Source organism: Garra rufa, chromosome 7, assembly GCF_049309525.1.
Source record: "Garra rufa chromosome 7, GarRuf1.0, whole genome shotgun sequence".
Lineage (NCBI taxonomy): Eukaryota > Metazoa > Chordata > Actinopteri > Cypriniformes > Cyprinidae > Garra > Garra rufa.
The window spans coordinates 16,375,452-16,402,672 of NC_133367.1; the positions used below are offsets into that span (position 1 = coordinate 16,375,452).

Consider the following 27,221-nt stretch of genomic DNA (forward strand, 5'->3'; position numbering starts at 1 on the left):
AGAGAAGCGAAGGGAAGGAAAAGATGTGGTAGAAAAAAAGTGTACAAGCAATAGGGATAACTGCACCCTGGAGAAAATTGTGAAACAAAAGCCATTCAAAAATGTGGGGGAGATTCACAAAGAGTGGACTGCAGCTGGAGTCAGTGCTTCAAGAACCACTACGCACAGACGTATGCAAGACATGGGTTTCAGCTGTCGCATTCCTTGTGTCAAGCCACTCTTGAACAACAGACAAAGTTATGTTTTCTGATTAAATAAATTTTGCATTTCCTTTGGAAATCAGGGTCCCAGAGTCTGGAGGAAGAGAGGATTCTGTTCTTAATTGGCCAGCAAACTCGCCTGACCTTAACTACATAGAAAATCTATGGGGTATTGTGAAGAGGAAGATGCGATATGCCAGACCCAACAATGCAGAAGAGCTGAAGGCCACTATCAGATGTAGTATTTCAGCGAGAATCAGACAATTTAGGAGACTCGATCAGAAGTTAAAACACTTTTACATCTACACACTCAAATTCCACAAGAGGCCCCGGTCATAAATCTGACGTTTCATAGCCTGGCGCCAGAACGCCAGCCTGAAGCAGACCTAACTAACCAAGAACTTGCAAAATTAACACAAAGACACTTCTTCATAATCAAATCCTTCGAATAAGGAGATTGTCAAATTTGGAGCAAGTAACCAAGATTAATGGTCAAAGAGATGCACATTTTGAACATCACATGATTAAAGTCATTAGCGATATGGTTGGTTTTCCCCCACACACAGGACACAACGGAAATTCCTTCCCTAAACTTTTGACCTCCCAGCTTAGAGAACAGACCCTCACAGTATGGCACAAGAAACTGCCTATATGCATATATACATATGCACCCAAAATTATGCTTAAAGGACTCATGAGCAACTCATCATTTCTCTGCATAATTTCCTATTCATATATGTAACCCATACATTTGCCTATTATGGTTTATATTGATGTTTGATATGTCTGAGTTGGAAATCGCATTCTCAAAATGTTCCTGTAATTCAATTCTTTGCGAAATGTATTATAGTCTTGTTATAGAAATCATGTCCAAATTTATCTCTGCAAAGAGCGGGAATTTGGGATCACGGGACTAATAAGATAACATTGTGATTTGTGGTTTGGAAGGTGGAACCAGCAGTCCACCGGACTTCGGACATTGTTCTAATTGGTCAAGACATCATTTTGGGAGGTGTCCAAAGGCTGAGTTTAAAAACTCAAGGACACCCTCAAAACCCTCTCTTATCTCTTGCAACTCTTCTCACTCCTTACAACGCTCTTCACGTGCTTCGCGCCGCCGCGTCTCGACGCCTCACCTCAAGGAAACATGAGGAGATCACCACACCTCTATCTTTTTCTTTAATCCTTTTTATTTCTTTCCGTTGAGAGTTTCGTTTCTAGTTAAGTTTGTGCAAGCCGCGACCGACCTAAACGTCTTCGCTGACCTCAACTTCAACAGCACGCAACTCTCATATCCAGCCAACGCCCAAGCACACAAAGGACCACAGAACCAACCAATCAGCAACCTCGGGAAAGCCCCTTTCTGGAACGAGCGACGAAAGGAATTCCCTTCACACAAAGGCAACGCAAGTAACTTCCAGGTTCTAACTGAACTGGTGCATTTGATAAAGTTTAATAACCTCTTTGAGAGACTCAATACGAGGGTTAATTAAGTGATTGATGGTTGTTCAGGTCTAAGAAATGCACATTGCTATAACTTGGGACTTCATATTTTCATTCCTTTAAACTCATTCTTTCCTCACTTTCTCTTTCTGCAACCTGTGTGAATGCGTGTGTTTATGTTAGTTTAGTTTGTATGTGTTAGGTTTATCCAATAAATTCATATTTTTATTAAGTATCTTGTGTTTCGTGCTTACAAGTTACTGCCTTAAACTGCTGATTTTGCTACTGTGCTAATATATAGTGTTTTCACTATATTCTGGATAGTAATATCCATTGCAGAGTTCCTGTTAAACGGCTTGTGAAAGAATCGCGGGTCGACTCTGAAACAGCCGTAAAACAGCGATTCTGTTCAAATTCCCTATTGAATCATATTCGATTCCCTTTGAGCTAAATTATAAATTATTATGTAATTAATCCCTATTACAATCTTACACAGAGCAACCTGGGCTCTCACACCTGAGCAGTGCCACAGACTGATCGACTCCATGCCACACTGCATTGCTGCAGTAATTCAGGCAAAAGGAGCCCCAACTAAGTATTGAATGCTGTACATGCTCATACTTTTCATGTTCATACTTTTCAGAGGGCCAAGATTTTTAAAAATCCTTTCTTTGTATTGGTCTCAAGTAATATTCTAATTTTCTGAGCTACAGTACTGAATTTGGGGTTTTCATTAGTTGTCAGTTATAAAAATCCAAATTTAAAGAAATAAACACTTTATACAAGTTTCACTTGAATGGAATTAGTGAAATAAATCAACTTTTTTTTAAAGATATTCTAATTATATGACCAGCACCTGTATATCCATTTTGCTGTCAGGAGTGGGAAAGGCTTGCAAAGTTGAACGACATGCACACTAAACAGACAGAATTTAGAATAAAAGCACAATAATTTTGTGCAAAATATACATTTTTGCTAAAATATTTGTTGTTGGACATGAAATGTGACACTTGTAGAATTGTAATCCTTCATATAAGTGTATTCTTATAAGAGCAGTAACTAAATCAAATGTAAGATGGCAAATACAGCCCTAATTACTAGCTCAAATGACTTAATGTGTATTCCTCTCATCGGTTAAAATGTAGCCTGTTTTTTATTATTTATTTTCATTTTTAATTGAGCGATTTAAACTTTTAATTTAGTGTTTTTAAAGCTTTAACGAGTATTAATTTTAGTACTGTTTTAATGTTCTACTAATTACAATACAGGTAGAGCTCTCATAAAACCAGAGAGAAAGCCTGCATTGTTAGGTTTCTGTTGCATTATAAGTTGAATTTTCTGTATACCGTTATTTTTGGGCTGATAGAGTCAAAATAAAGTCAGTGGTACTGTAATATCAATACATTCCTATTGGTCAGTGGTAGAGGAACTCGGTTTAGCCTGACAGTTAGCCTGCTCCGGACCAGGTTAGTTTCTCAGCATAAGTTGCCACAGTGACTGAGCTTGAGCTATGGTAAATTTTAGAAACCAAAACAAGTGACTAACTTAAATAATGCTGGTGTATTTGGTAATCTTGTTTCATCAAACAACCCCCGGTTTAGTTTTTCTACAAAGTTTCCCAGTTGACCCGGACATGTCCTCTTTTTGGACTTCATCCAAAAAGTCCTTCAGCCTGGACTCCTAAATCACCCAAAATCACCAGTCACCATTCACTATGTGCGTTTTTGTATTAAAGCCTTGCGTGGGACTGTTTTCTTAATTCCGCTCCCGCAAACATTCTAACATTTCACGAGTTCGCCCTTACATCTAATCTGCTTGAGCGAGTATTAAGCATATTTTGGCGTGCTGTCCGGGGGAAGGGTTCCGGCCGGAATACAGGCCGGACCCAGAGAACTCCCCCTGCTAGTGTAGGATAGAAACAGATTAGAAGTGGGGAGTAGGGGTGGAGGAGGGATGCCAAGAAACTGTCGCTGGATGGAGGTAAGACGGCTGGTAATATATAGAGGATGCGCTGATTGAATGATTGGTTTAAACAGGTTGCACCTGTGCCGAATGGGTTGATTATCTGATCGTGCTCCTCCTGAACCTTGTTTAATCAAACATCATTAAATATAGTTTTTGCGCGTCATGTCACTATCAATATGCTGAGTATTTAAATCACTTTGGATGCATCTCTTGTTGGATCTTGCCAGATCCCCTTTTTTCATGGAATTGGGCTGAATTAAAACTGTTGTGGCGGGTTGATTTTCTCCCGTGGGTTAAAAGTTTGAAATATTGCATTAAATTCCATTTGACTGAAATGCAAACATTTTGCATTCTCCCTGTGATAAAACTGTGGTAGATATTAGTTTGTGAAGAATGGCCAATGTGGTAGGAAGCATTTTAGCTGTGTTTGTGATCAATCTACATGACGTTGACTGTAAAATATTAAGTTTTCGTATGGAAATTACATATTTTGATACCAAAACTAGGACCCCAACGCCCTTAGTCCTCTTTTTTAAAACTAATTGTACAGAGAGTGTGACTGTAACAGAAAAAAATGGTACTAAGATGGTCAAATCATCAAAAGATGAGATGGTCAAATCTCTTTTTTTTTCTGAGTTTGGAAAGTGGTCAGGAAGTTTTAAATATTCTTACAGTTACTGTTCATGCCTTTCTAATAAGCACAGTGTAGCCTATTGCATGTAAAAGGCCTGGAATCAAAACTGTGGTACGGCAAACAATATGCACAATCAGCATTAAATTAGAGTTGTGACGTTCGCGAACGAACCGATTCTTTTGAACGGCTCATAAACATGAACGATGGGAGCCGAGTCGCGGCTGGAGGGGAGCTGTTGTCATGAGAAATCTGCTGCGTCCCAATTCGTTTACTTATACTATGCACTAAAAGTATGTACTCTTTTTGTGAAGAAAAAGTACATACTCTTGAGTATAGTAGGCAAGCTTTGGGACATACTACTTCGTCATAACTGCTTCTTTAACGGACGCTCTGTTGCTTAGTTACCTGAATCCTGTCACTGTTTAAACTGCCCTGTCAATCATCACAGTTAATATTTATATACATTTTGTTTCATTTATTTTCCTACCGTATTATAGAGAAATGAAGAGGCACTTTCTTTCACGCCGAAAACTCTGCTTTTGTGTTTGCAAAATTATGCATTTAAAAGTAAACCTAGTACCTAGGATAGCAAAGTCCACTAAAGGAGGGAGAGCCTTTTCACATTTGGCTCCCAAACTCTGGAATAGCCTTCCTGATAACATTCGGGGTTCAGGCGGTAATGCCTGATAAAAAATGTTTAATATTTTTATAAAACGCAACAAACATATAATACATATAATACACTGATGTAATTATACTATAAAAAGTGATTTAATAACTTATAAATGTGTAATTATCCACAATAATTTATTTATGGAAAAAACGTATTTAGATGCTAGCACTATAACGTCTGATAAATAATGCATGAATAAATAAATTTTTAAGTTAAAAAAAAAATTGTCATTTGCTGTAATATTTTGCCTCAGCATTGCTTCTGTATATATTCTTTCAGTTAGGAGACGATGTGAAAGATGAATAAATGCTAATTTAATTATAATATATCCATTGTATTTATGTTAAATGTATATTCTATTCATTATAACGAATTTTTTACTACATAAAATATAACGTGATTTTACAGGAATTGTAATCAGGCGCTAAAAATAATACCCATTAGAAGTCAGTTGAACCAAAGAGTATAGAATACCCAATTACATCAGTGTATTATATGTATTATATGTTTGTTGCGTTTTATAAAAATATTAAACATTTTATATCAGGCATTACCGCCGGGATCCTAAGGGGGACCCGATTTCGGGGCGGACTCAATTTCTCACCACACCTTTCTTTCTGTCGTTCTTTTTTCCTATGCGTGTTTCACACAGATGCACACAAATCCGGATGGTCTACTACTTAACTTAAGAATTCGAAGTGCGGATCAATGCACACTCTAACGACTAACATTGCCCACAACACACATTGCGCGGTGAACGAGGATTCGATTAGAACTACAAACACGCATAAAAAATTGTTTAAAAAAACTACAAACATGGCGGATATGCGCGACCAACTGACAGGAAAAGAAAGGGGTTTTAGTGATAAATAATCAATGTGTAACCTAATAAAAAATATTTAATGTTATCCATGGCATATTTCATGTGCAGCAACATTATGAACTTTTATAATGATAGGTCTGGTCATTAATTTTTAAATGCATCATGCAAACACGAGCAAAGTTCTCGGCAGAAAAAAAAAGTTATCTAAGAATGTGCCTCTTCATTTCTCTCTAAAAGGAAATCAAATTAAACGAAATGTAGATGATATTAACTGACAGGGCAGTTTAAACAGTGACAGGATTCAGGTAACTAAGCAACAGACGAAGTATGTCCCAAAGCTTGCCTACTATTCTGCTACATACTCAAAAGTATGTACTTTTTCTTCACAAAAAGAGTACATACTTTAAGGGCATAGTATAAGTATATGCGAATTGGGACGCAGCAACACACTAAGGTAAATCCAAAATAGTGATGTCACTGTCTAAGCAGAGGGATTTTGTGCAACCCTATGGAATATAGTCCACACATGACAAATGAGGTAATAATCAATATTTCAGAATAATTCAAACTCAGATATTGGTGTGTGATATCTGAGTTTTAATTTTTTGACTATAAATCTCACCTCATCATTCCTCCCAGTGATTATTTCCAGGATAAACTGAGATGCCCCCAAGCTGGCTTCTTAAAACTGACTAAATATTTAAAAAGAGCCAAAAATTATTTTGGCGCCGATCACAGTTTTTATGTTATCAGGTTATGTTACTTAATAGGCACTTTTTGAGTGCTGGAAGGAGGCTTTGACCTCACGGAATGCAAAACTGGAGTGATTTTGATTTCCCATGGAAAACAATTGGGCTAATTTTAGAACAGTGGGTTGGATTTATTAAGCAGACCTGGCAACCCTGGGAGCAAATCCTTTCTTAAGTAGCATACTATCTATGCAGAGGGTCTTCTTTAATGCAAAGGGAACTAGAGCATTTATTTGATAAAATCGGCATTGCTATTATCGTTTTAACCCTTAAAAGCATGAATCTTCTATTTATTTGCCTCTTGAGTTTGATCTACCATGGTAAGAAATTTGAACGTTAACAGTTACAGATTGTACCACCTATAATCAGTGCATATTTTACAGAAATGTATTTATTTGCTTGTATTATGCTCGCTGTGTGTTTCAATTGACCATTGTAGACATGTATTTGCTGAAATATCTGCATTGTTAACGATAAAAGCGAACAATGCATTGTGACGCAGCTTTAATTAATGCGGTACTAGTTTCATTTTCGATATGCAATTTGCAAATTATGGTCAAATATTGAAAATGCGGTTGTAAATGCTTGGGTCAAGTGGATCGGCATTGAGTGTGGCATTATGCTGTTTCCATGCAATGAAAATGTTAATTGTGTAACTGTTGAACACCGTGTCTCTATGAGAGTGTCGTGCAATGCCAGCTGCAAACGAGAAATGCAGTCTTTGCAGACGGAGGAGCACGCGGGACATTTGGCAGTTAGATTAGATCGTGTTTGAAAACTTCCATTCGCCTTATAGGCTTGAATGTGAATAATCTGTACGATAGCACTGAATATCATGTAAATGTTCATTAAGATAATGTATATGTTTGTTTGCATGTGTTACATTATGAATCCAAATATATTTCTCTACTCGCAATCTGTATGATATAAAATATTTCTGCTGCTTTTCCTGTTGTGTGTTTTTGTTCGTCTTATGATTCTCTGTTCATTTCTTCAGGTGCATCAAGTGTTGGTACAGAAGAAGTGTCGGCATTTGTGATGGAGGAAGATTCAGTCTCTCTAAACACTGGGGTTAAAACATATCAACAACAAGACATTTCATGGTATTTTTGTGACACTCGCATCGCTCGATTCACTGGACATCCTAGTAAGATCTGTACAGACGTTCAGTGTAACGGAGGTACTGAGAGATTCAGAGACAGACTTTTGATGGATCATCAGACTGGATCTCTGACCATCTTAAACATCAGAAACACAGACTCTGGAGATTATAAACTAGTGATAATCAGTAACAGCAGCAGCAGTTCAAGAATCTACAGAGTTGCTGTTCACGGTGAGTCATTTGTTAATAAGGAGAGTGTACATATTTTTAGCACATCATTTATGTTTTGCACTTACCTGTATATTCACATAAATTATAAAGATTATTTACTTAAAACACATTTATTGTTCATTTTGAATATGTGGATTTATTTGTGGATTCAGTTTTAACAGTTAGTTTTGCAGTTGTGCTCTGAAACAATGAAGGTTTCTCATTATGTAATAAATGATCAGCTTATCTTAGTTGAGTATTTAATGTAAAATCAGTATGCAAAATGTGTTTTGCAAGTATAAAACTGCAACTGTTGGTTTGTGTTTCAGGTGTTCCTGCTGCTCATCAAGATGAAATGAAGACCAAGTCTGTAGTAGAGGGAGAATCTGTCACTTTAGATCCTGGTGTAACAAAAAACCCAAATAGTTCAATGATGTGGTGTTTTAATGACACCCTCATCGCTGAAATCGCTGGAGATCAACGTAAGATCTGTACAGACGTCCAGTGTTCTGACAGATTCCAAGACAGACTGAAGCTGGATCATCAGACTGGATCTTTGATCATTACAAACACCAGAACCACAGACTCTGGACTCTATAAACTACAGATCAGTAGCAGCAGCAGCAGTATCAGCATCCGTCGTCGCCGCCATAACATCGGTGTCACTAGTGTGAAGAGCTTCAGCGTTTCTGTCACCGGTGAGCATAATTCTGTGCATTTTAAAACACATTTCAGTGTTTTATAAAAATCCAAGAAAGATTTGACCCAGTAGCAGCTTTTCCACTGTCAAGCAAGTGCTAGCCGAGGCTAACAATAAGCCAGGTGGGGCCAGTAGCCTCGGACCTTGAGCTGGGAGGCCAAAATCAAGCTGTATTTTCACTGACAGGGCAGCACTACTCTAAAAACCTGTCATTAAAACATGCCTTCCAGAAGCAAACATCACACAACCACACATACCAGCCAGGGGAAAATTAATCAACACTAACTTTAAAAACTTGACAGAAGTAGACGGTTGGTCCTTACATAAAGACTCATAAATATTTTATCTTACTGGTCTCATTGTTTATACATGGGTATTTATACATTCATGTAACATTTAGAGGCACAAAACATATATATTTGTAAATTGTTATTGATGCCAAACCATACAATTTAATATAAAAAATACTTAAATGTCCTAATTGAACTATAGCCTAATCCTGGTTTAGTCTAAGCCTTGTCTGTAAAACCAGACCATAATATATAAATCACTATCACAAGAGCAGGAAAACTGTTTTCACAAATATGAGCACAATTGCAAACTTGTTCATTTTATATGAAAATGTTAATTAAAAAAAAGAAGCTACATTTGAGTAGTGCTCATCCTGGTCTGGACTCATTCTCACCACACTCATCTTGGTTTTGACTTGATCTCGATTTAGGTCATATCTTTAATACAACCCTACTGTCTAGTGATAATGACTATCTTTCTTTAGCTGTTCCAGATTCCAGTTTGTCTCCAGCAGCTGTGGGAGGAGTATGTGTTGGTGTTGTTCTGGCCCTTGCTGCAGCAGTTGCCGGTGCAGTTGCACTTGCAAAAAGGAAAGGTGAGAATTAAATGGCTGATTTAAGAATTAAAAGGCACAAATATGAAATAAAGTGTGAAGATAATTGTTAAAAAGATGTGAAAATATGTATTTTAAGTCCAATGAAACAAAGTAATGTGTGTTTAATTGATTTTGTTGTCATTTTTCCAGCAGGCATCTGTAAGCAGCAAAGTAATCAGGTGAGATACTATGAGCACTGAATCTGTCTGTCTGAAGAAGAAAAAAACAACAACAACAAAAAAGCATTTACAACAGATTGACATCTGTTTAATACTTATAACTAATTATAATAATTATTGATATTATTACCTCCTTAGTTGTTTATATGAATTATACAATTACTTAACATAGATCTAAAATCTGAAATAAGTAAGTCAGATAGAAATATTAGACTAGGTGCACCCAGTATCCGAGTAAAAGATAGAGAGCGGAGAGAAAGGGACCAGTAAGAAGTCTCCGATTTGCGGGGGTGCAGGTTTAAAGTGCATATTGCAGGTTAGAGACTCCGGTGAATTGATGTATAGAAAAATAATGTAGGAAACAGATTTTCTTTAAAATATACTTCAAAATACGCTATTAAGGCTTCTAGAGTCGTTTTTGTGAGAGAATTTTACTTCCGCATCTGAAAAACTGGCAAACCGGTAGTGACGTAACGAGAGGGAGAGCGGTCAATGTAAACCATAGGAAAACAATGGATCGCAATGACTGTTCGGACGCGGAGAACATTTAAAATATTTATTTACACTTGTATGACGAACCACAGACACAAATATGAGCCTGCTATGTGGCCAAGAGAGCAGGGACATGCCAGGATTAAACAGAACAGCGGTCAGAGAAGACAAATTATGTTGTGGTGTGAGGAGAACAGGGCAGGTGTCTGTGAGAGATCAGTGTTAGCTGACGATATTTAATCGGGCAAAATCATAGCATTTGTCATCTAGAAGTATTGATTATACTTACCAGTAACACAAACGAATGATCGTTGATCAAGCGTGTCATACTCATTAATATCCGACGCAAACGTTACGTGATATAGCGGGTATTTATTACCGCGCGCGCGAGAGATAAACACCTTTTTGTTGTATTATATGCTTATGGGAAATACCCCCAAACTTGATATGCTGTCTCTGACTCTGCAATCAGGCTTTGAGGCTTGCTGTCTGAAATCAAAATAGGTTCTACATATATCTTAAATGCATTTTAGGCAGGGGCATAGACATCTCCAGGCCAGCAGACATGAGTAAGTTTATGGTAGAGATCATTTATTACTCTGAGCTAAATACTTGTACGTACAAATAAACAGTAAAATTTAATCTCAATTACAGTTTGACTATATTTAGGTGACAAATACATGTAAAGTAAAACTTTTTGATGCCATTGGTATAAGACAATTAATATTGACAGCACACAGTCAAGTTGTCTGCTGGTATTCATCAGGAAGCCCTTACCTGCATGTGTTGTGTCAGCTATTAGTTTACAGAGGATTAATTTATAAAGGTTTTGAATGGCCCCATTTTGGTGACAAACAATAAAAAATAATCACAATCACAAATTGTCTTACTGTATACATTTTTTTTTATATGAAGTGTACAACATATATATCAAGCAGATCTGCATTTATGGCTAATTCAATTCAGTTTAATTTATACAGCAATAAATCATAAATATTATTTCATAGTAGCCTACTGTTAATACCCAACTTAAAACACAACATTGCAATTGTTAATATATACATGTAGATGTACAAAACATATACTACTGAAAGAAAAATATTTTCAGTGTGGGTATCACACTAATGTGTTATATTAGAGGTGGTTAATAACAGCTGGCTCCACTGCTTCAGATCTTCACACAGCCTCATGTCTTGCAATGTCTCCCAAAGCCCTATAAACACAACACATGACAATAAATTACAAATTAGCTGTGCAAACAATGTGACCAAGCTGTAACTAGACTTGATGATTATAATATTAACAAACTGAGGATAATTGACCACACCAGTAATGCCTTCTCCTATGGTACCGTTTTTACATGGTTCTTAAAATGATATTGCTAATGCTTACAAGCTAGCCACGGTGCTTTACAAAAACTTATACACATCTCGTTGTCTCATTATCTAAATATGTTAACGGATTTGGTATTTATGAGAAGTTATGAGAAGAAAAACAAGACTTACGGTGCAGTTCACGTTTTCGTCGAGCTGCATCTCTGACGGCTTCGGACGAACCACAGTCTGACAACGGACCCGATGAAGCTGCTGTGTGCACCGAAGGAACTGCACCGGCTCTGAGCCTCACTTGGTTCTTGCTTCAGCATCTCATGTTGAACTGCATCATATCGCCGGGATGATAATCCTCCAGAGTAAAGTGAACGCGTTTTTCGAAGCAGATGCATTAGTATAGGCCCGTCACTTCATCCGCACAAACGCACCCAGATCCGGAAGATAGCACCGTTCTTTTTATTGTAAGTAAACCCGTGGACATGATGTCCTGACAGGCTGGAGTTTGTGCAGCCTCCATAAACACAATAATTTACCATGACGATGATCAATTGAAATTAAAAATAACTACCGAAAACACACTAACTCACGACTGCTCCTACTGAATAGCAACAGAGCTTGGCGAACGACTCCCTCTCGTGACGTCATATGACGCGGTGTGGAAAAAAAAGTTGTTTTTGAGAGCGGTCAAGGAAACCATCACTTTGTCATCTAAATTTGTGCCCTTAGGTCTTGAAAAATATTTTCAAATAGTGCATTACCGGTTCGTATAGTATTTTCATTCACGAATATATGTTTATCTCGAATTTTTTTTTAACCTGCAATATGCACTTTAACACTTCTTATACCCTAAAACAAGACTGTACAGGAAGTGGTCACTTATATGTCTAATTTTGATTAACAACACATTACTCATGTCTCAGCTCGTGACCAAATAATTATAAAAGGTGTCAGACAATGGCCAAAATAATAATTTTGATTAATAATAATATACATATAATAATTTAATACTGTAAGACATATTCATAATACAATTAATAATGCATAATCTTAGATATGAATATGCAAATGCTTGTTTATTCCAAAAAGTCGACACATCACTGGTCTCTCGTGTTTTTGTGTGTGTGTAACTGAAGCATCAATCCTGTTAAATTTCTGTTACAGTTTTTTACAATCGTTTTTGCACTAATAACAGAACCGTAATGTCATTTTTCAAAACTCTAGACACATAATACACAACCAATGATCAAAATGCACATTTTTCAAACCACTTAACACATTTTTCAAATGCTTGGATACAATACACATAAGCCACAGATAATTTGTTCATTGAACTTAAATCACCTTTTCAAAATGACACAACTTAACATCAAAGTATTACTATTTCAAAATGCAACTCACACATTACATCTGAGTTGAGTGTGCATACATTTCATTACAAAGATTGAACTATCAGTTGATACATCTGCTTAAAATGATAAGTAACTGTTGCATTACCCTTGAAGCATAGCTTTTATGGAAAATAGTGCATGTTTCAGGATAGATCATTTGACACCAGTTACCACAGAATATGACCCAAGTGGACTACACTACACTCTCAGAAAAAAAGGTACAAAACTATACCTTTTAGGGTACAAGTACCTGTCACTGGGGTGTTACCAAGGGTACAATTTTTTGGGTACATAATTGTACAATAAGGACCCATTGTGTACCTTTAAAGGTACCTTTATATGTTTTGTTGCCCAGGAACAAAATTGTACCTCTGCAGTACTTTTTTTTTTTTTTACCGTGTAAAAATCTTGTATCTTTATCAGATATGGTTTCTATGGCCCCATGTACCTCTTTTACAGAACACATTTTCATATTCAACATTACTGAATGCAAGATGTCATTTTTATGTTATTGCTTTTGTGGTTTCAATGAGTTATTGGCTACCCTGGTAAAAAAATAAAAAAAAAAATAAAAAAAAGAATGTATCAAGAACGTTGGTGCACAAATTAGCCCTGCTGAAGAAGAAAAAAAATCCAAAACCAGCCTGCTGTTTGGCTGTTTTTAGCTGGTCAACCAGCCTGGTTTTAGCTGGTCATAGCTGGTTTTAGAGGGGTATTGGCCACTTTTCTGTCTGGTCAGGCTGGGAAACCACCAGCTAAAACCAGCCTGACCAGACTGGGAGACCAGCTAAATGCTAAAACCAGCTACTTCCAGCTTAAACCAGCTAAAACCAGCCAACCAGCCTAGGCTGGTTTTAGCAGTTTTTTTTTCCAGCAGGGTACAATATACTGTACCCTGCTAAAAAAAAAAACAGCTAAAACTTTGAATCTAAATTTTTTCCCTTTAGAAAACCTATGCTGAGATTTATTTTATCAGTAAATTCCACATTACAGTATTTCAATGATACCACTGTGTCTGTACTGTTCTCAGTCTAAAGTAAAAAAAAAAATGAAACCTGAATCACATATTTTGTATAACTATATTTAATGATTGTACTAGCAAAAACACATTGAAACTATGGGTAACTTGTGTATGGGTGATCTAAAGTAATGTTCCTATAATATTTCATAATAAATTCGTTTTTTGAAACAATGCTTCTGCTAATGCAAGGCTTCTTTAAAGATATGAACGCACTATGCAAAGTTTTGAACACTGGACAGCCTGTGTTACAAATAATGACTGTTTTGAGTTTTGTATCTAGAGTTTTGAAAAATGACATTAAGGTTCAGTTAATAGTGCAAAAACGATTGTAAAAAACTGTAATATATCTGTCTTCCTCCAGGGGAATGGTGTGATCTAATCAAGAACACAACCAATGGGATGTCGCCTAATCTGACTGAGGCTGTCAACAATTCTTCACTTTCTGCTTTGTATAAATCGCAAGTTACATGCTTATATATCATTGTTACCGCATTTCTCCCTCTCTCCCACATGCAATAAGCTGCTTATACAGAAATCACATTCTTGCACATTTCTGTACTTGAGACGCTCTCTGTGTTTACGTGTTAATTACATGCCAATGTTCAAATATAGGCTAGCTGCTATGTAGCAAACATTTCACTCATGATAAGACTCTAAGAAGCTATTTATATAGTGCCAAATGTTCACTGCCAGCAAGCTTGTTTCATAATAAGTTTGACAAGAATGACAGTAGCTGCAGTAAAATGTGTCTAATGCAGGGTTTTCAAACCTGTCCTGGAGGCACCCCTCCCCTGCACATTTGTGACCCTGGACCACAAAACCAGTCTTAAATCGCTGGGGTATATTTGTAGCAATAGCCAAAAATACATTGCATGGGTCAAATTTTTTTTTTTTTTTTTATGTCAAAAATCATTGGGAAATTAAGTAAAGATCATGTTCCATGAAGATTTTTTGTAAAATTCCTACTGTAAATATATCAAAATGGAATTTTTGATTTGTAAAATGCATTGTTAAGAACCTAATTTGGAGAACTTTAAAGGTGATTTTCTCAGCATTTTGATTTTTTTGCACCCTCAGATTCCTGATTTTCAAATAGATGTATCTCGGCCAAATACTGTTCTATCCTAACAAACTATGCATCAATAGAAAGCTTATTTATTGAGCTTTCATATGATGTATAAATCTCAGTTTTGTAAAATTTTACCTTATGACTGGTTTTGTGGTCCAGGGTCACATTTTGTCAGTCTCCCTTGTTAGACACACCCAACCCAAGAGATTTTTCTTACTATGGTCTAATGTGAAGATTAAAGGTACTTAAAACAGCCTGCACATCATTACCACCCGTTAAATTACGTTTACATTTAGTCGGTAACACTGGTTATACATTTCAAACTCTTGTGTTATTTTGTAGGCTATTTAAGAAAAAAAAAAAACTCCTCAGTGCCAGTCCTCAGTCCAAGTTCTATTCCTTTAATGGCACATATATGCATTTTCCAATTCTTATAACAGTAAAAATATGATTCAGCACACATTTCAAAACTGAGAAATGACAAAGACTAAACTGGATTTATTAAAGGGAGACATCCTTCAGAAAATACCATACTTGAAAACAATATCCTTGTTAGAAAAAGAATTTGACAGGCTGAACTTTTGAAAATACTCTATACATCCTGTGTAACCAAAATAATCAGTCTTTATCGAACCACTGTCGGCTTTAATTAGGAAGTCCACATAGTATTTATTTTTTTTTTATTCAGTCTGTTGCATACCACCATAAATTAAGCTTATATGTAGAGACCTTTATATATTACAAACCCACCAGTACCATCTCACACGAGCATGTTTACATGCACACCAGTAAGCTGATAACTAACAAAATATAAGCTTTTTAAAATAACCAGGTTTCTCCATTTACACGTACATCAGTAACCTGACAACTCAAGTAGGCTGCATTTACTTTATTAATAAATCAGGTTATTTCCCTTTAGTGACATCAAAATATAATAATTTGCATATCTGACTCAGAGCATTCCATGTTTGTAAATTATGTTAAAGCTTGCAACATGTCAGCGTGAAACAGCTCATATTATCATATGCAGTTATGAATGAAGCGTTTTGACTTAACCACTTCTACTTTTGCTGCACGAGATGAGAACACTTTTTTATAATTGTCCCTGTTGGGGGAAAAAAAACAGCATATGCTGGATAGGTAGGTTTTAATGATCGTTTAAGCTGGTCCTTGACCAGCATTAACTAGCAAAGGACCAGGATTAAATCAGCAAATAACCAGTATATGCTGTTTTTTCAACAGGGATGTCCACCTTTCTTTACTGCAAAGCGTTTGCTCTGTCTAGATGTGCTTAAATCTACACTAACGATGCGTTCCTGTCACGTATTACGGTTTAAGAACGTGCATGTAAGTGTATACAAACGTATTTTACCTGAATGCCTTTCTACTTTATTGGTACGAATTCCAATATCCTGCCATTCAGTGTTTACCTCTCTCAGAAAAAACAAACAAACAAAAAAAAAACAACAACTGCCTTGCCAGATTGAACAAACTGCCTCTCTTCGTCGTTAGTGCAATTAAAACATTTTATGTAAAGAAGTAGAAACCATGTATAAAACTATCAACCTCACAGAAGCTAAAACAATAAGAGACATTTTTTTTCTTTTCTTTTCTTTTTTAGCCACCAATCTGTCATTGGACCCATAATCTAAATTCTATATGGCTAGACAGAGAAAATACATTTCTGCCAGTATTAGATAAAACATGCAATGAAATAAGCTACAGCCTAACTATCAAATCATACCCCACTGTGGCACAACCCTAAGTGTTATAATTAATAAACCAGAGAGGCATAACCAATTACACAATAATGGCCTGGTTATGGCATTGAAAAAAAAAAAAAAAAGATAGGTAGTAAAAGGTAGTAAAAACATTTATCGACACACAGTTAGCATATTATATTGCAAAAGGTTTAGAATCACAATAATACTGTCTCATGGTTTAGGAATTGTGATAATATCATATCGAATAATAAGTAATAAAACTTTAAAATAATAAAAAAATAAAAAAGCCCCAATTACATAAAAACTGCTTTAAAAAATACAAATATACTGTATATCCGTAATAAAATGAGGAACAAAACAATACATTAACTGAACAATAAGTGCTTGACCGTTAGAATGTTTTATTGTGGCTGCTAAAGTGATCCACACATCAGCAGAGTGCACTATCAATGCAAAGACCTATCAATGCACTGATCTGTTTCTATACTGTGATAACTAACTGAGCTGCCTGCTTACTTGAATACCTCACTAAGACGGGCATTGTCAGTGTCATGCTGTGAAACAAACATTCTATGCAATGCATGTGCACAAATATGCAAACAAGTGCTTTAAGGCAGCTGTCAAAACATATCCATGCACTACTTATGTTGTTGATGATGTTAATGTTAAGTTGCCAGTGCCTGGAAAAAAACTTGTTTTAGCAGTATTCCAGTGGTCCACTGCATGAAAAGGTGTACTGTTTATGTTTACCTGTACAAAATTAATTCAGTTATTTTATTAGATGTACAATCCTGAATGCCTATAAGTGGGTATTAAGATGTGTATTGTTGAATGTTTTTCTGTGTATACCAAAGTCTACTTTTCTGTGGAAAAACCCCTTGTTACCCTCAGTTTCCACAGTTTGCACTATTGATATTTATTTGGTTGGTTTATATGCTGCTTAGTTTATAATATTGACCAATTATTTAATTTCATTTGTGGACATTCCATTCTTGTGAGGAGGGGTTTATCTTGCACATTATCTATTTGTCTATCTGTTATCTCATGTCTCTTATTCTGTTCTTTTTTATATTATGTGTATTTTAGAATAGTCATAGATAGAATATAGAATATGTCATTGTAGATTTTTGACACAATATTTAGATACAAGACAGATACAAGACAGATATTTAGATATCTTTAGACTTTTTTCTTTAAACTTTGCACAAGCCTATGAAGAAGTTGAGCCAATGACTATTTTCTTAAAATAGAAATGAACTTGTAAGATCTCTGAATGTTTGTGTGATATATGCCATTAAATTAAGTGGGATTCACTCATAATGGCTGCTCTGTTCATTTGTTTGTCATGATTTTAATGTTTGTTATCAGAAACAAATGAGCTAAACAACTACTGAATCATTTGCAGTGTTGCGGGTAACACATTTCAAGTAACCTGTTCAGATTACTTTTTAATGCATCAATTTTTAAATGTACAACAAATTATCTGTTACTTTGTTTTCCGTTTATTGACTGACAGCTCTCCTGTCATCTTTTTGAGAGAAATCAGAAGTAAATGCAAAGGTGTGAACATGATGATTAATGTAGTTCTGAACAAAATTTCAACATGCATTTGCTCACCTTACTTGCAAAAAAAAAAAAACACTCAGAATATGATTCAAACCTAATAATTAAAAATGTCCTTCATGTATTTAAATGATGGGGTCTTAATTACAAGAATAACCATCAGCACGCCGTCTCGGCCATACTAATCTAAAGAGAAAGCTTTTTCCCTGTCCCACTTTTTATGGAAGTCCTAGTCAGATGGATTAGAGTAGCTGCTTTAACTGTTTCTGCAATAATGTGTTTAATTATCCTCTATAATCCTAAAATTAACATCTGCTCTGGGCAAAATATTTAGCACTGCCTTTTATGCCTAACTTTAACAAGAAAGAAAAAAAATCCTAAAATATGAGAGTGTAAAGGACCATTATATCTCCAATCACTGACATTACCTCCGTCCGTAGAGGGCGCTGTTGTCATGGAATAGCACTGTGTGTGTACATTGGCGAACTTTCTACGTGAACTTGAAGCGTCAGTCTGATTAACGTGAATGGATAAGAAACACTTTTCGGTAGGCTACACGTTGTGTAATAGTTTAAAAGTTTTCCCTACCTCTTAGCTTCTGGCTGATAAAGGGCACAAGGTATTGTTTTAGTTTCATTATACAGTATGTGGTAAACTTTGCGAGGCTTTAAAGTGTTTATTTAGTAATCTCGTTATAACGTTAATAAGTCATTAACATATATGCAGATTTCGAATATCATTTAATTTGTTAATGTTGTTATTTAGAGAGTGTGTGATTTGTTGTTACTGTCTTAAGCAGAACACCTGGGGGGTGTTCCATAAACCAAGTTTACCAAATAAGTCAGGCTTATTTCAGTTAGTCTGACTTATTTTGAGCCAAATCAAGTGACAATAAGTCAGACTACCTGAAATAAGCCTGACTTATTTGGTAAACTTGGTTTATGGAACACCCCCCTGTATTATTGCCTCGTTAGTGTTATTGTTTTTCTTGGTTGGCAATGGCATTCCAGATAGATTGTTTACATTAATTCAGGTCTTTTTTCTCTCTAAATTGAGTTCGTCAGGTGTACTAAAATCATAGTTAATTCATTTCATATTGCACTTTAAAAGGAGATTGTAGTAGTCATTCAGGTAGCACTTTAAAATAAGTCAAGTGTTAAAATAATTCATATTAGTCAGGCTTACTATACAGTACAGTAAAGCAAGGTTATTACTTTAGCATGTATACTAAAATGTGATTGTCACATTGTATTAATTGTGTAGGCCAATTCGACTGTGTTCATTTGGTTATAGGTCTGTAATTGGCATTTTTACACAATTTGTGGTCAGATGTCTAATGATTGTTTGTTTGTGTTTATGCAGCTCTTATGGTGTTTTTTGGAATTTGAATGTTTTATAAACATTAGTTCCTAAGAGTAAAGTGCATCTGTTCAGCTGGGAATGCTACAACAGTATACCCAAACCCTGTTAACAGGAGGTCTTGTCTGGTACCCAAAATACCCAAAACACTATTAACAGTCTTCTGTCAGCCAGAAAGTACGCCAAAATGTTATTCCATATTTCATCCGGACGATGACACCAAAATGTTGACTGAGGGAAAACTTGTGACAGTAAAGAGCAAAAGCAGGAGACGAAGTGATGGTGGTAAAACGGAGCAGAGTTTATTGAATAGTTTTAGTTGCGTATGTCTCAATGCCCAGACTTTGTCTGAATAACACAAATCTAACAAGTATTGTTGTACCAAACTGCTTCAAAACAGCATCAGGTTCATAAACATTCAACAGGTTCATAAACATTCCCTCATATCTCTTATTCATAAAGACAACAACCAACCATAATATAACATAATATAAATGGCTAATCAATTAATAAATCAATGAAATGGATATATATATCACTATAATGATTATTATAAGTGATTATGATTAAATGGAATAAATGCTTAAATGATTATAAACGAATGAGGAATAAATGAAGAATAAAAAAAAAAGAAAGTAAAACACAACACTAATGTATGGTTGCTCTCTTGAAGCAAAATACACAAGGTTTGCATTTGAGGATCCTCAGTTCCTTCACTTGGGACAAAAATGAATTAAAAAATAAAATAAAAGTATTTAGAGTTAATGTCAAAAATGTGTTGAGCACAGTGCAGCACTGTTTGAAGTTTATCAAATATCGCTATTTGTACATTACAACACACAGTACAACTAACTGGAACTCTTCTTCTTCCCAAAGTTAATCAAACCTTGAATGAGGTCTCGCTCATTCTTTAAAAGGCTCTGGTAAAATGTGTCCTTTATTTCATATCCTGCTGACAGAGCAGAGTATAGTTTTTCCATTTTTTCATTGTTCGTTGAAGCTGCTATGATGGTTGAGTATTGGTCAGTGCCAATCAGTGGACGAAGGTCATCTATGATAAAATCCACCTTCTCAACACGCTGAATTATATCCTTCTTGTGTTTGTCCACGAACTGAGCAGCTGCAAGAAAAAGAGAATCAAATATTTCACTGTGTGTGCGAGGGAGAATCTATTTCTTTATATATTTCTATAAATATAATAACTTACTTTTCTTCACATATCTGATGTTGTAGGCAACAGGTCCTCTGATGGTAAAGCCAAGGTAGAAGGAGACCAGGTCTGTGTTGTACACACTGGCTGGATTGTGAGGTGAAACTTCAATTTGGTCTCTACCCCTCAAAGCAAACACCTTGTGATTTCTGATCTCCCCTTGAATTCGCTGAAGACCTTCAATTTCAACAGTCTCATGCTCTTCAGTGAGGAGACTGGTGAACTCGGTCTGGTGAACCAGTCTCTGCAAACCTCCACCGTCCCCAAGGAAGAAGAGAGGAACAAGGTAGCGAAAGCGAAGGTATTTCTGATAGGTTCTCGCATATGACTCGCGCATGTATTGGACACACATTTTAAGGTCTAGTGTGTTGCCTGTTTTCTTTGTGCTATCAGGCCAAAACAGCAAAAGGACCAAGAGGTAAAACTCTGGGCTTCTGTTTTTTCTCTGTCTCTCCCAAAGTGTCTGTAATATGCCCTGGAGCTCTGTCACTGTTCTGAGTATTTCAGAGCTTGCGGACTTCCGACTCAAGATGATGTTGGCAAGAATGTAGTTTTGGGCATCGCTATCAGTTTGAGAACTCATATGAATCTCTCTCCATTGTTCTGTGATTTGCTCCAGGTCAGCAACACTTGTGACATGGCTTAAAGTGGAAAGCAGACCTGCAAAAGAACTGCTAAATCGTTTATCTTCTCCTATATAGTTTTCATAGCACTCCTCAGTGTCTTTACAAATAAACTGTGGATCAGTTTTATCAATCTTTAGCTTTGAGTATATTAGGAAGTTCTCAAAAAAACTGTGTTTATCCTCAATTCGTTGCCTTAAATTTCTGAGGAGAGATTGGTATTTTCCACAATTTTCAGAGTCGATTACACTGTGAGAGTTTGTTTCCCATCTGAGCACTTTGGACCATTTTGGGTTAGCTTTTGTTAGCTTGTAAAACAGAGTCTTTGCTACCAGTATGTAGCCAAAAAGCCCTCTGTAATTAAAAAGAGTAGAGATGTTAGTCACACCATCCTCTTGCATCCCTGGTTCTAGTTCCCTTTCAGCAGTCACTGCCTCTTCTTCAAAAGCTTTGAATGCTTGCTTTGCAATTTGTAAAATGTTTTTAGGTTTTTCAAGGTTTTGGTTCTTCAGTTGGTTTTTGTAGACCTGTCCAAGTGTGTCTCTGATAAAAGAATTATTTGGATCTTTCTGGATAGCAGTTTTTGCCCAGGATGTAGCTCTTTCTTAACCACGTAGTACAATGTAGTAAAAACGTGCAAGAGCTTGTGGAATAAATGCATCCTGTGGAAACATCTTAGCTGCATGTCTAAACAGTCCCACGCACATTGATTTGTTTTCTTTCTCCTTAATGTCATGGATAAGTTTGGAGAACTGAAGTTTTTCTTCTTTCTCACCTTTTGGCAGAAACGTTTCTCGCTTTTTTAGCAGTTGTTTAATTATTTTCACCCAGTAAGGTTGAACTGTTTGAGTGCACAAGTGTGAGATGAGTTTCATAGCTGTATCACTCAAGGTTACACCAGCATCATTTAGCAACCATACACACTTGTCAGCGATCATTGGATGTGCCATTCGTATACATCTGTCCTTAGATTTGGCCCCTCCAGTGCATGTTGAATATATGACCAGAAGATCAGCAAAGGCCCCCATTTGTTTTTCCAAAGTGGGACGGGCAGAAATGTGATTTTTCTTATCCAAGAACTCTAGGCACACGGTCTCAGTAAGGTATGAGCCTGGGGCATATGAGTTAATCAAAGCCAAAAAAGACAGCATTTGAGCGTTGCGAGGTCTCTTTTTTGTCTTTAAAGGTTTGAGGTATTCGCAGGCCTCTGTAATGTAAGTTTGGCTGAAACTCCTCTGCATTATGTTAAAGCCATGGAATTCCTTGTGTCTGTCATGTCCCTGGACAACCTCTATATGCTTGGCATTAAAATTGTCCTGCTCTTCTTTGGAAAGACTTGTACACAACATTAGTTTCTCCTTTCCTGTGTGGTTCTTTTTTCGAAGGCAATTCAAAATGATGACCACAGGAGTGTTTGCGCTGATGTTGCTTTGTTTTATATTTTGAATCAAATTGTCTTGCAGGGAGTCCTCATTTTCTTCTGTCTCTTTGTTGTCAACAAGTAGTAGGACTGTGTTCTGGTTTCGTGAATCTCCCGCATTAAACAGATTAATTACATGTTGCGCAATTGCTTTTGAATCTGATATTGAATCAATTACTTTTGCACATCTGAGCTTTTTCCTCAAATCCCAGAGAACTTGCATTGCCAGTGTAGTACCTCCGCTGCCTGGTTGATGAAAGAGATTAATGCTGGAAATGCTATTGTTTGTTTCTCTTTTCTTTTGTATAAGATCTGTTATTTTTGTATATACATCCCTCCTAACAAAAGGTGTATGGTTTTTCTCAGCACAGTGGAAGTTCAGCCATTGTGGTGGGGCTCCTCTGTAGAACTCCACTTCCGTCTCCAAGACAAGCTGAGGATCAATATCCTCACCTTCATACATATTGCCCCAAACAACATCAAGACTCGAGAGTTTATCTCTTACTTCAGTCTGGAGTGGAATCTGAGCACCATATTTGTTAGGGACTGTATAATACTCCATTTGAATGACAGTTACAGCTGAAATCTTGACTGACTTTCCTAATTTTTTCTATGGAAAAAGAAAAAAGAAAGAAAGAAATTGTTGTAAATCTTTCAAAATAGAAAAGAATCACTATGACATATCTAAAAGAACTCTTCACAAAGCTATTAATAAGGATTGTGTGATCGGTGTATAATCTGAGTCTTTAAATGCTAAATATTTAAAGTGCACCCAAAGTATACTTGCAATAAGTTAAACTTTAACACAATATACTTCAGTATAATTCAGCACTACTTCCACACAATTAAAGTGCATGTATAAAATTTGTTATTCCCATTAAGCAGACATACATTTGTAAATGTATTTGTAGTATACTTAGCATGAAATAAATGTATTTCAAACACATTTGAGTATATTTCTTTTTCACTAGGATAGCAACCTTTTAATTACAAGCTCTGACCCAATTTGGATTTTTGTACCAGGCTATAAAACATATTTTTTTCTACTGTAAAGTTGGCTTGTAAATTAAAGTGGCGATTGTTACCCTCTTGTTCAACGAAGTTACAGGGTAGGTATACATATTTCAGGTCTACAAAACGTACATTTACTTACGTTTTTACAGACACTAAAACGTACAATACTGACGTATTTACATCATCTAAATGTTTAACGTTTACCTAATATGAAATTCTAACATTTTATTCTGTTCTGAATAACCATTCATGTAAGCAATAATTGACGACGGGCCGTAGAATTCTTAGAAAATAATGCACACCCGAGTCACGACGCGAAGCGGAGTGGCCGTTACACCTCGGGTGTGCATTATTTTCGGAGAATTCTACGGCCCGAAGTCAATTATTCTGCTTATACTACAGTTGCCACACCTCAAGAGTCAAGACATCGATCAAATTATATATTTCAAGACATTTGTCCCGTTTTTATCCCTAAAACGCTATTGTGAGTAGGATTAATTTCTTACGCAGCTCATTCAACAGCTTCGTTGCTAGTTCCAAAAGACCAAAACGTCATTTTAGAACTAGTAACGACGCTTGGGCTGTTAATAGCCAAATAATGCCATTAATAATGAAGTTTAGACAGACCGACAGACAAGCAGACAGATGGAAAGAGTGAGGGAGAGAAACTAAGTGTATGACTTTACCTCTCTCACCTCTGTGTCTCTCAAGGGTGACTGGCAGCATCGTCTCTACTAATAGTTAAACTTTAAGTTCATTTTCTTCAAGACCACGCCATTGTTACCTTGCGTGTGAGAGCTGTCATGTCGTTATTAAGTTGTTAATCGTCAGAGCAGCGCTAACAACATTAGCGCGAATGCTAACGCGAGTGCAAACTGTAACGTTATGTATGTGCGTCTGTGAGGTGAGTGAGAGAGGGCAAGAGAAATAGTTTGTGCTTTCCGTACATAATAAAACGCAATATTGTCACGTATCTGGTCGATCCTGTCATCATGAACTCTGGCACACACATTCTGGACTGCAATCCCCATAAGCCACTGCACACACCTGCTCCTCGTTTTCCACTGCACTGATTGCTGCACACACCTGTTTCACATTTACCCACATGCATTTAAGCCACTCACACACACAGCTCTTCGCGAAGTCTTATTGTTCTGTATGGTCTTTATTTCCGAGCGTTTCTTTCCGTGTTTGTTTTCCCTGTGTTTGAGACCTGGACTCCTCCCCGTGTTTTGATTCTCGCTGCCAGCCCCGACCTTCTGCCTGTGTTTGACTACTCTTTGGATTATCCTCGTTGTTGTTGTTTGCCGGTGATTGACCCTGTCTGTTTACCACGCCCTCCTAAATAAATGCTGCAAATGGATCCGCAAGTCTCCAGACCTCCCTTGTGACAAATATATTGTGGAAAAAAACATGGAAATAATCTGTCGTTTTTATCCTGATGTTTGCTGTATTTATTAGTTTGGCCAGTGTCATTGTGGGTTTTAGTTATTTTGCTGTTTTGGGCTGTAAGGACCTATGACATAACTGAAATCGTATGGCGAAGTGATTTAGACATGCACTGCAGTCTAAAGCTGCCTGGAACTACGTTCGCCGTGCGTTTCCCTGAATATAATGCACACTTCTAGAACGTTCGTCAGCCAATCAGATTCAAGCATTCAACGGCCCAGTAGTATAAGTAATATTAACTTCGTTTGCCTTTACAAAAGGCATTTTCTCTGACATGATGTGAGTGACAATGGAACCATAAAATACCTATGCGTCATAATTACAAAATGAAACAATTTTATTTGTGCGCTGTAGATCTTCAGAATCCATACAATTTGCGAGGACCAGACCCAAATTCAAGCCTTTATCCGGCGATCTTCATCTCTATCCCGAGCAGCGAGTCCAGCAGCAACATCCATAAACCCATGCTAAAGTGCATTTTGCGACAGGAAAATCAAACGCTCATTTGTTCTTGCCTGCATTAGTCACAGATTACAGATGTATTCCGCCAGAGAGGACTGCAGCTGCAAACGCATCGTTATTTGGATTACTTTTTGGTACGGCTGTTGACATTTTTGCAATAAATAAGTTATTGCCTCACATAGCCTCAGAGGTGGGTAGTAACGAATTACACTTACTTCGTTACATTTACTTGAGAAAATTTATGGGGTAACTAGTACTTTTAGAGTATATTTAAAGATAGGTACTTTTACTCTTACTCAAGTACATTTATAGTGAAAAAAAAATACTTTTACTTCACTACATTTGATGTCTGTCACAAGGAAGGGTCAGAGACGTGCGGATCCATTCGCAGCATTTATTCCAAACAAACAAACACAAAGGGGCAGGCAGAAATCGTGGTCAAAACAGGCAGAAAGGTCGGGGCTGGCAGCGAGAATCAAAACACGGGAAGGAGTCCAGGAATCAAAAACACAGGAAATAAAACACAGGAATAAACGCTCGGAAATAATGACCAGAAGGAACAATAAGACTTCGCAGAGTGGCTGTGTGTGTGTGAAGCTTAAATGCAGTCAGTGTGATGAGGTGCAGCTGTGAGCAGTAATCGGTAAAGTGAGAGCAGGTGAATGCAGTGATTAGTGCAGTGGCTTGTGGGGAATGAAGTCCATGATGTGTGGTGCAAGAGTTCATGATGACAGGATAGACCAGATACGTGACAGAGCCCCTCCCCAAGGAGCGGCTTCCAGACGCTCTAACCACCTAATACAACCTGGAGGGTGGTGGAGCGGAGGCGGAACAGGGGGAGGGATGGAGGGCCAGGTCCATGTAGGGGTACTGGAACCACGAACTGAGGCGGAGCCGGCGGAGGGAGAAGCCATGGTGGAGGAAGGGTTGGCTCCTGCCTGGGGCCGACCGAGGGAGGTGGAGCCGGTGGAGCCCGAGGCGAAACTGGAGAGTCGATGGTCCTGGGCGACACAGAGGATCCGGAGGACCAAGGCGGAACCCAAGGCTCTGGCGACCCTGGCGGAGATGGAGGTCCGGAGGTACGCAGCGGAGCCGGAGTGACAGAGGATCGAGGCTGTGCCCACGGGAGGGAGGAGGTCCACAGAGCCGGCAGGACGGAGTGACGAGGCGCAGCCGGAGGAGTAGAGTCCAGAGGCGAAGGTGGGGCGACGACTGACCAGGGCGGAGCCGGAGAGACGATGGAGCCCGGAGGAGCTGGTGGGCCGATGGCCGATAACGGAGACGAGGGAGCACAGAGCCGGGGTGGAGCCGCAGGGTCGGAGGGCCGAGGTGGAGTCCAGGACACTGAGACTGGAGGTGATGGTGAGGGATCCTTCAGTCTGGACACCGATGGAGACTGGCAGTCCCACGGCAAGTCCTCTGCACCGAAGGTGGGATGTGGGTGAGCAGAGGGACTGTCAGGAGACAGAGGTGGCGGGACTGGAGCAGCAGGGAGGGTGGGTGGGAACAGTCCATGCATGAGCTCCGTGACC

The 27,221-nt window shown here is 37.5% G+C and overlaps 1 protein-coding gene across 1 annotated transcript; it reads left to right on the plus strand.

The window, feature by feature from the left end:
- The first annotated feature begins 6,658 nt into the window (after positions 1-6,658).
- Positions 6,659-17,893, plus strand: LOC141337813 (uncharacterized). The gene is made up of 6 exons (XM_073843402.1): positions 6,659-6,807; positions 7,485-7,820; positions 8,129-8,497; positions 9,275-9,385; positions 9,536-9,564; positions 14,158-17,893. Exons 1-6 carry the CDS (start codon positions 6,696-6,698, stop codon positions 14,173-14,175), a joined length of 975 nt encoding a protein of 324 aa, XP_073699503.1. The 5' UTR covers positions 6,659-6,695; the 3' UTR covers positions 14,176-17,893.
- The last annotated feature ends 9,328 nt before the right edge of the window (positions 17,894-27,221 follow it).

What these genes read in the sequence shown, in the direction of transcription:
- LOC141337813 (XM_073843402.1), top strand. Translation starts at nt 6,696, where the DNA reads ATGCAAAGGGAACTAGAGCATTTATTTGATAAAATCGGCATTGCTATT. An exon ending in CTTGAGTTTGATCTACCATG is followed by an intron (nt 6,808 to 7,484) that starts GTAAGAAATTTG and finishes TCATTTCTTCAG; the next exon opens with GTGCATCAAGTGTTGGTACA. An exon ending in CTACAGAGTTGCTGTTCACG is followed by an intron (nt 7,821 to 8,128) that starts GTGAGTCATTTG and finishes TTTGTGTTTCAG; the next exon opens with GTGTTCCTGCTGCTCATCAA.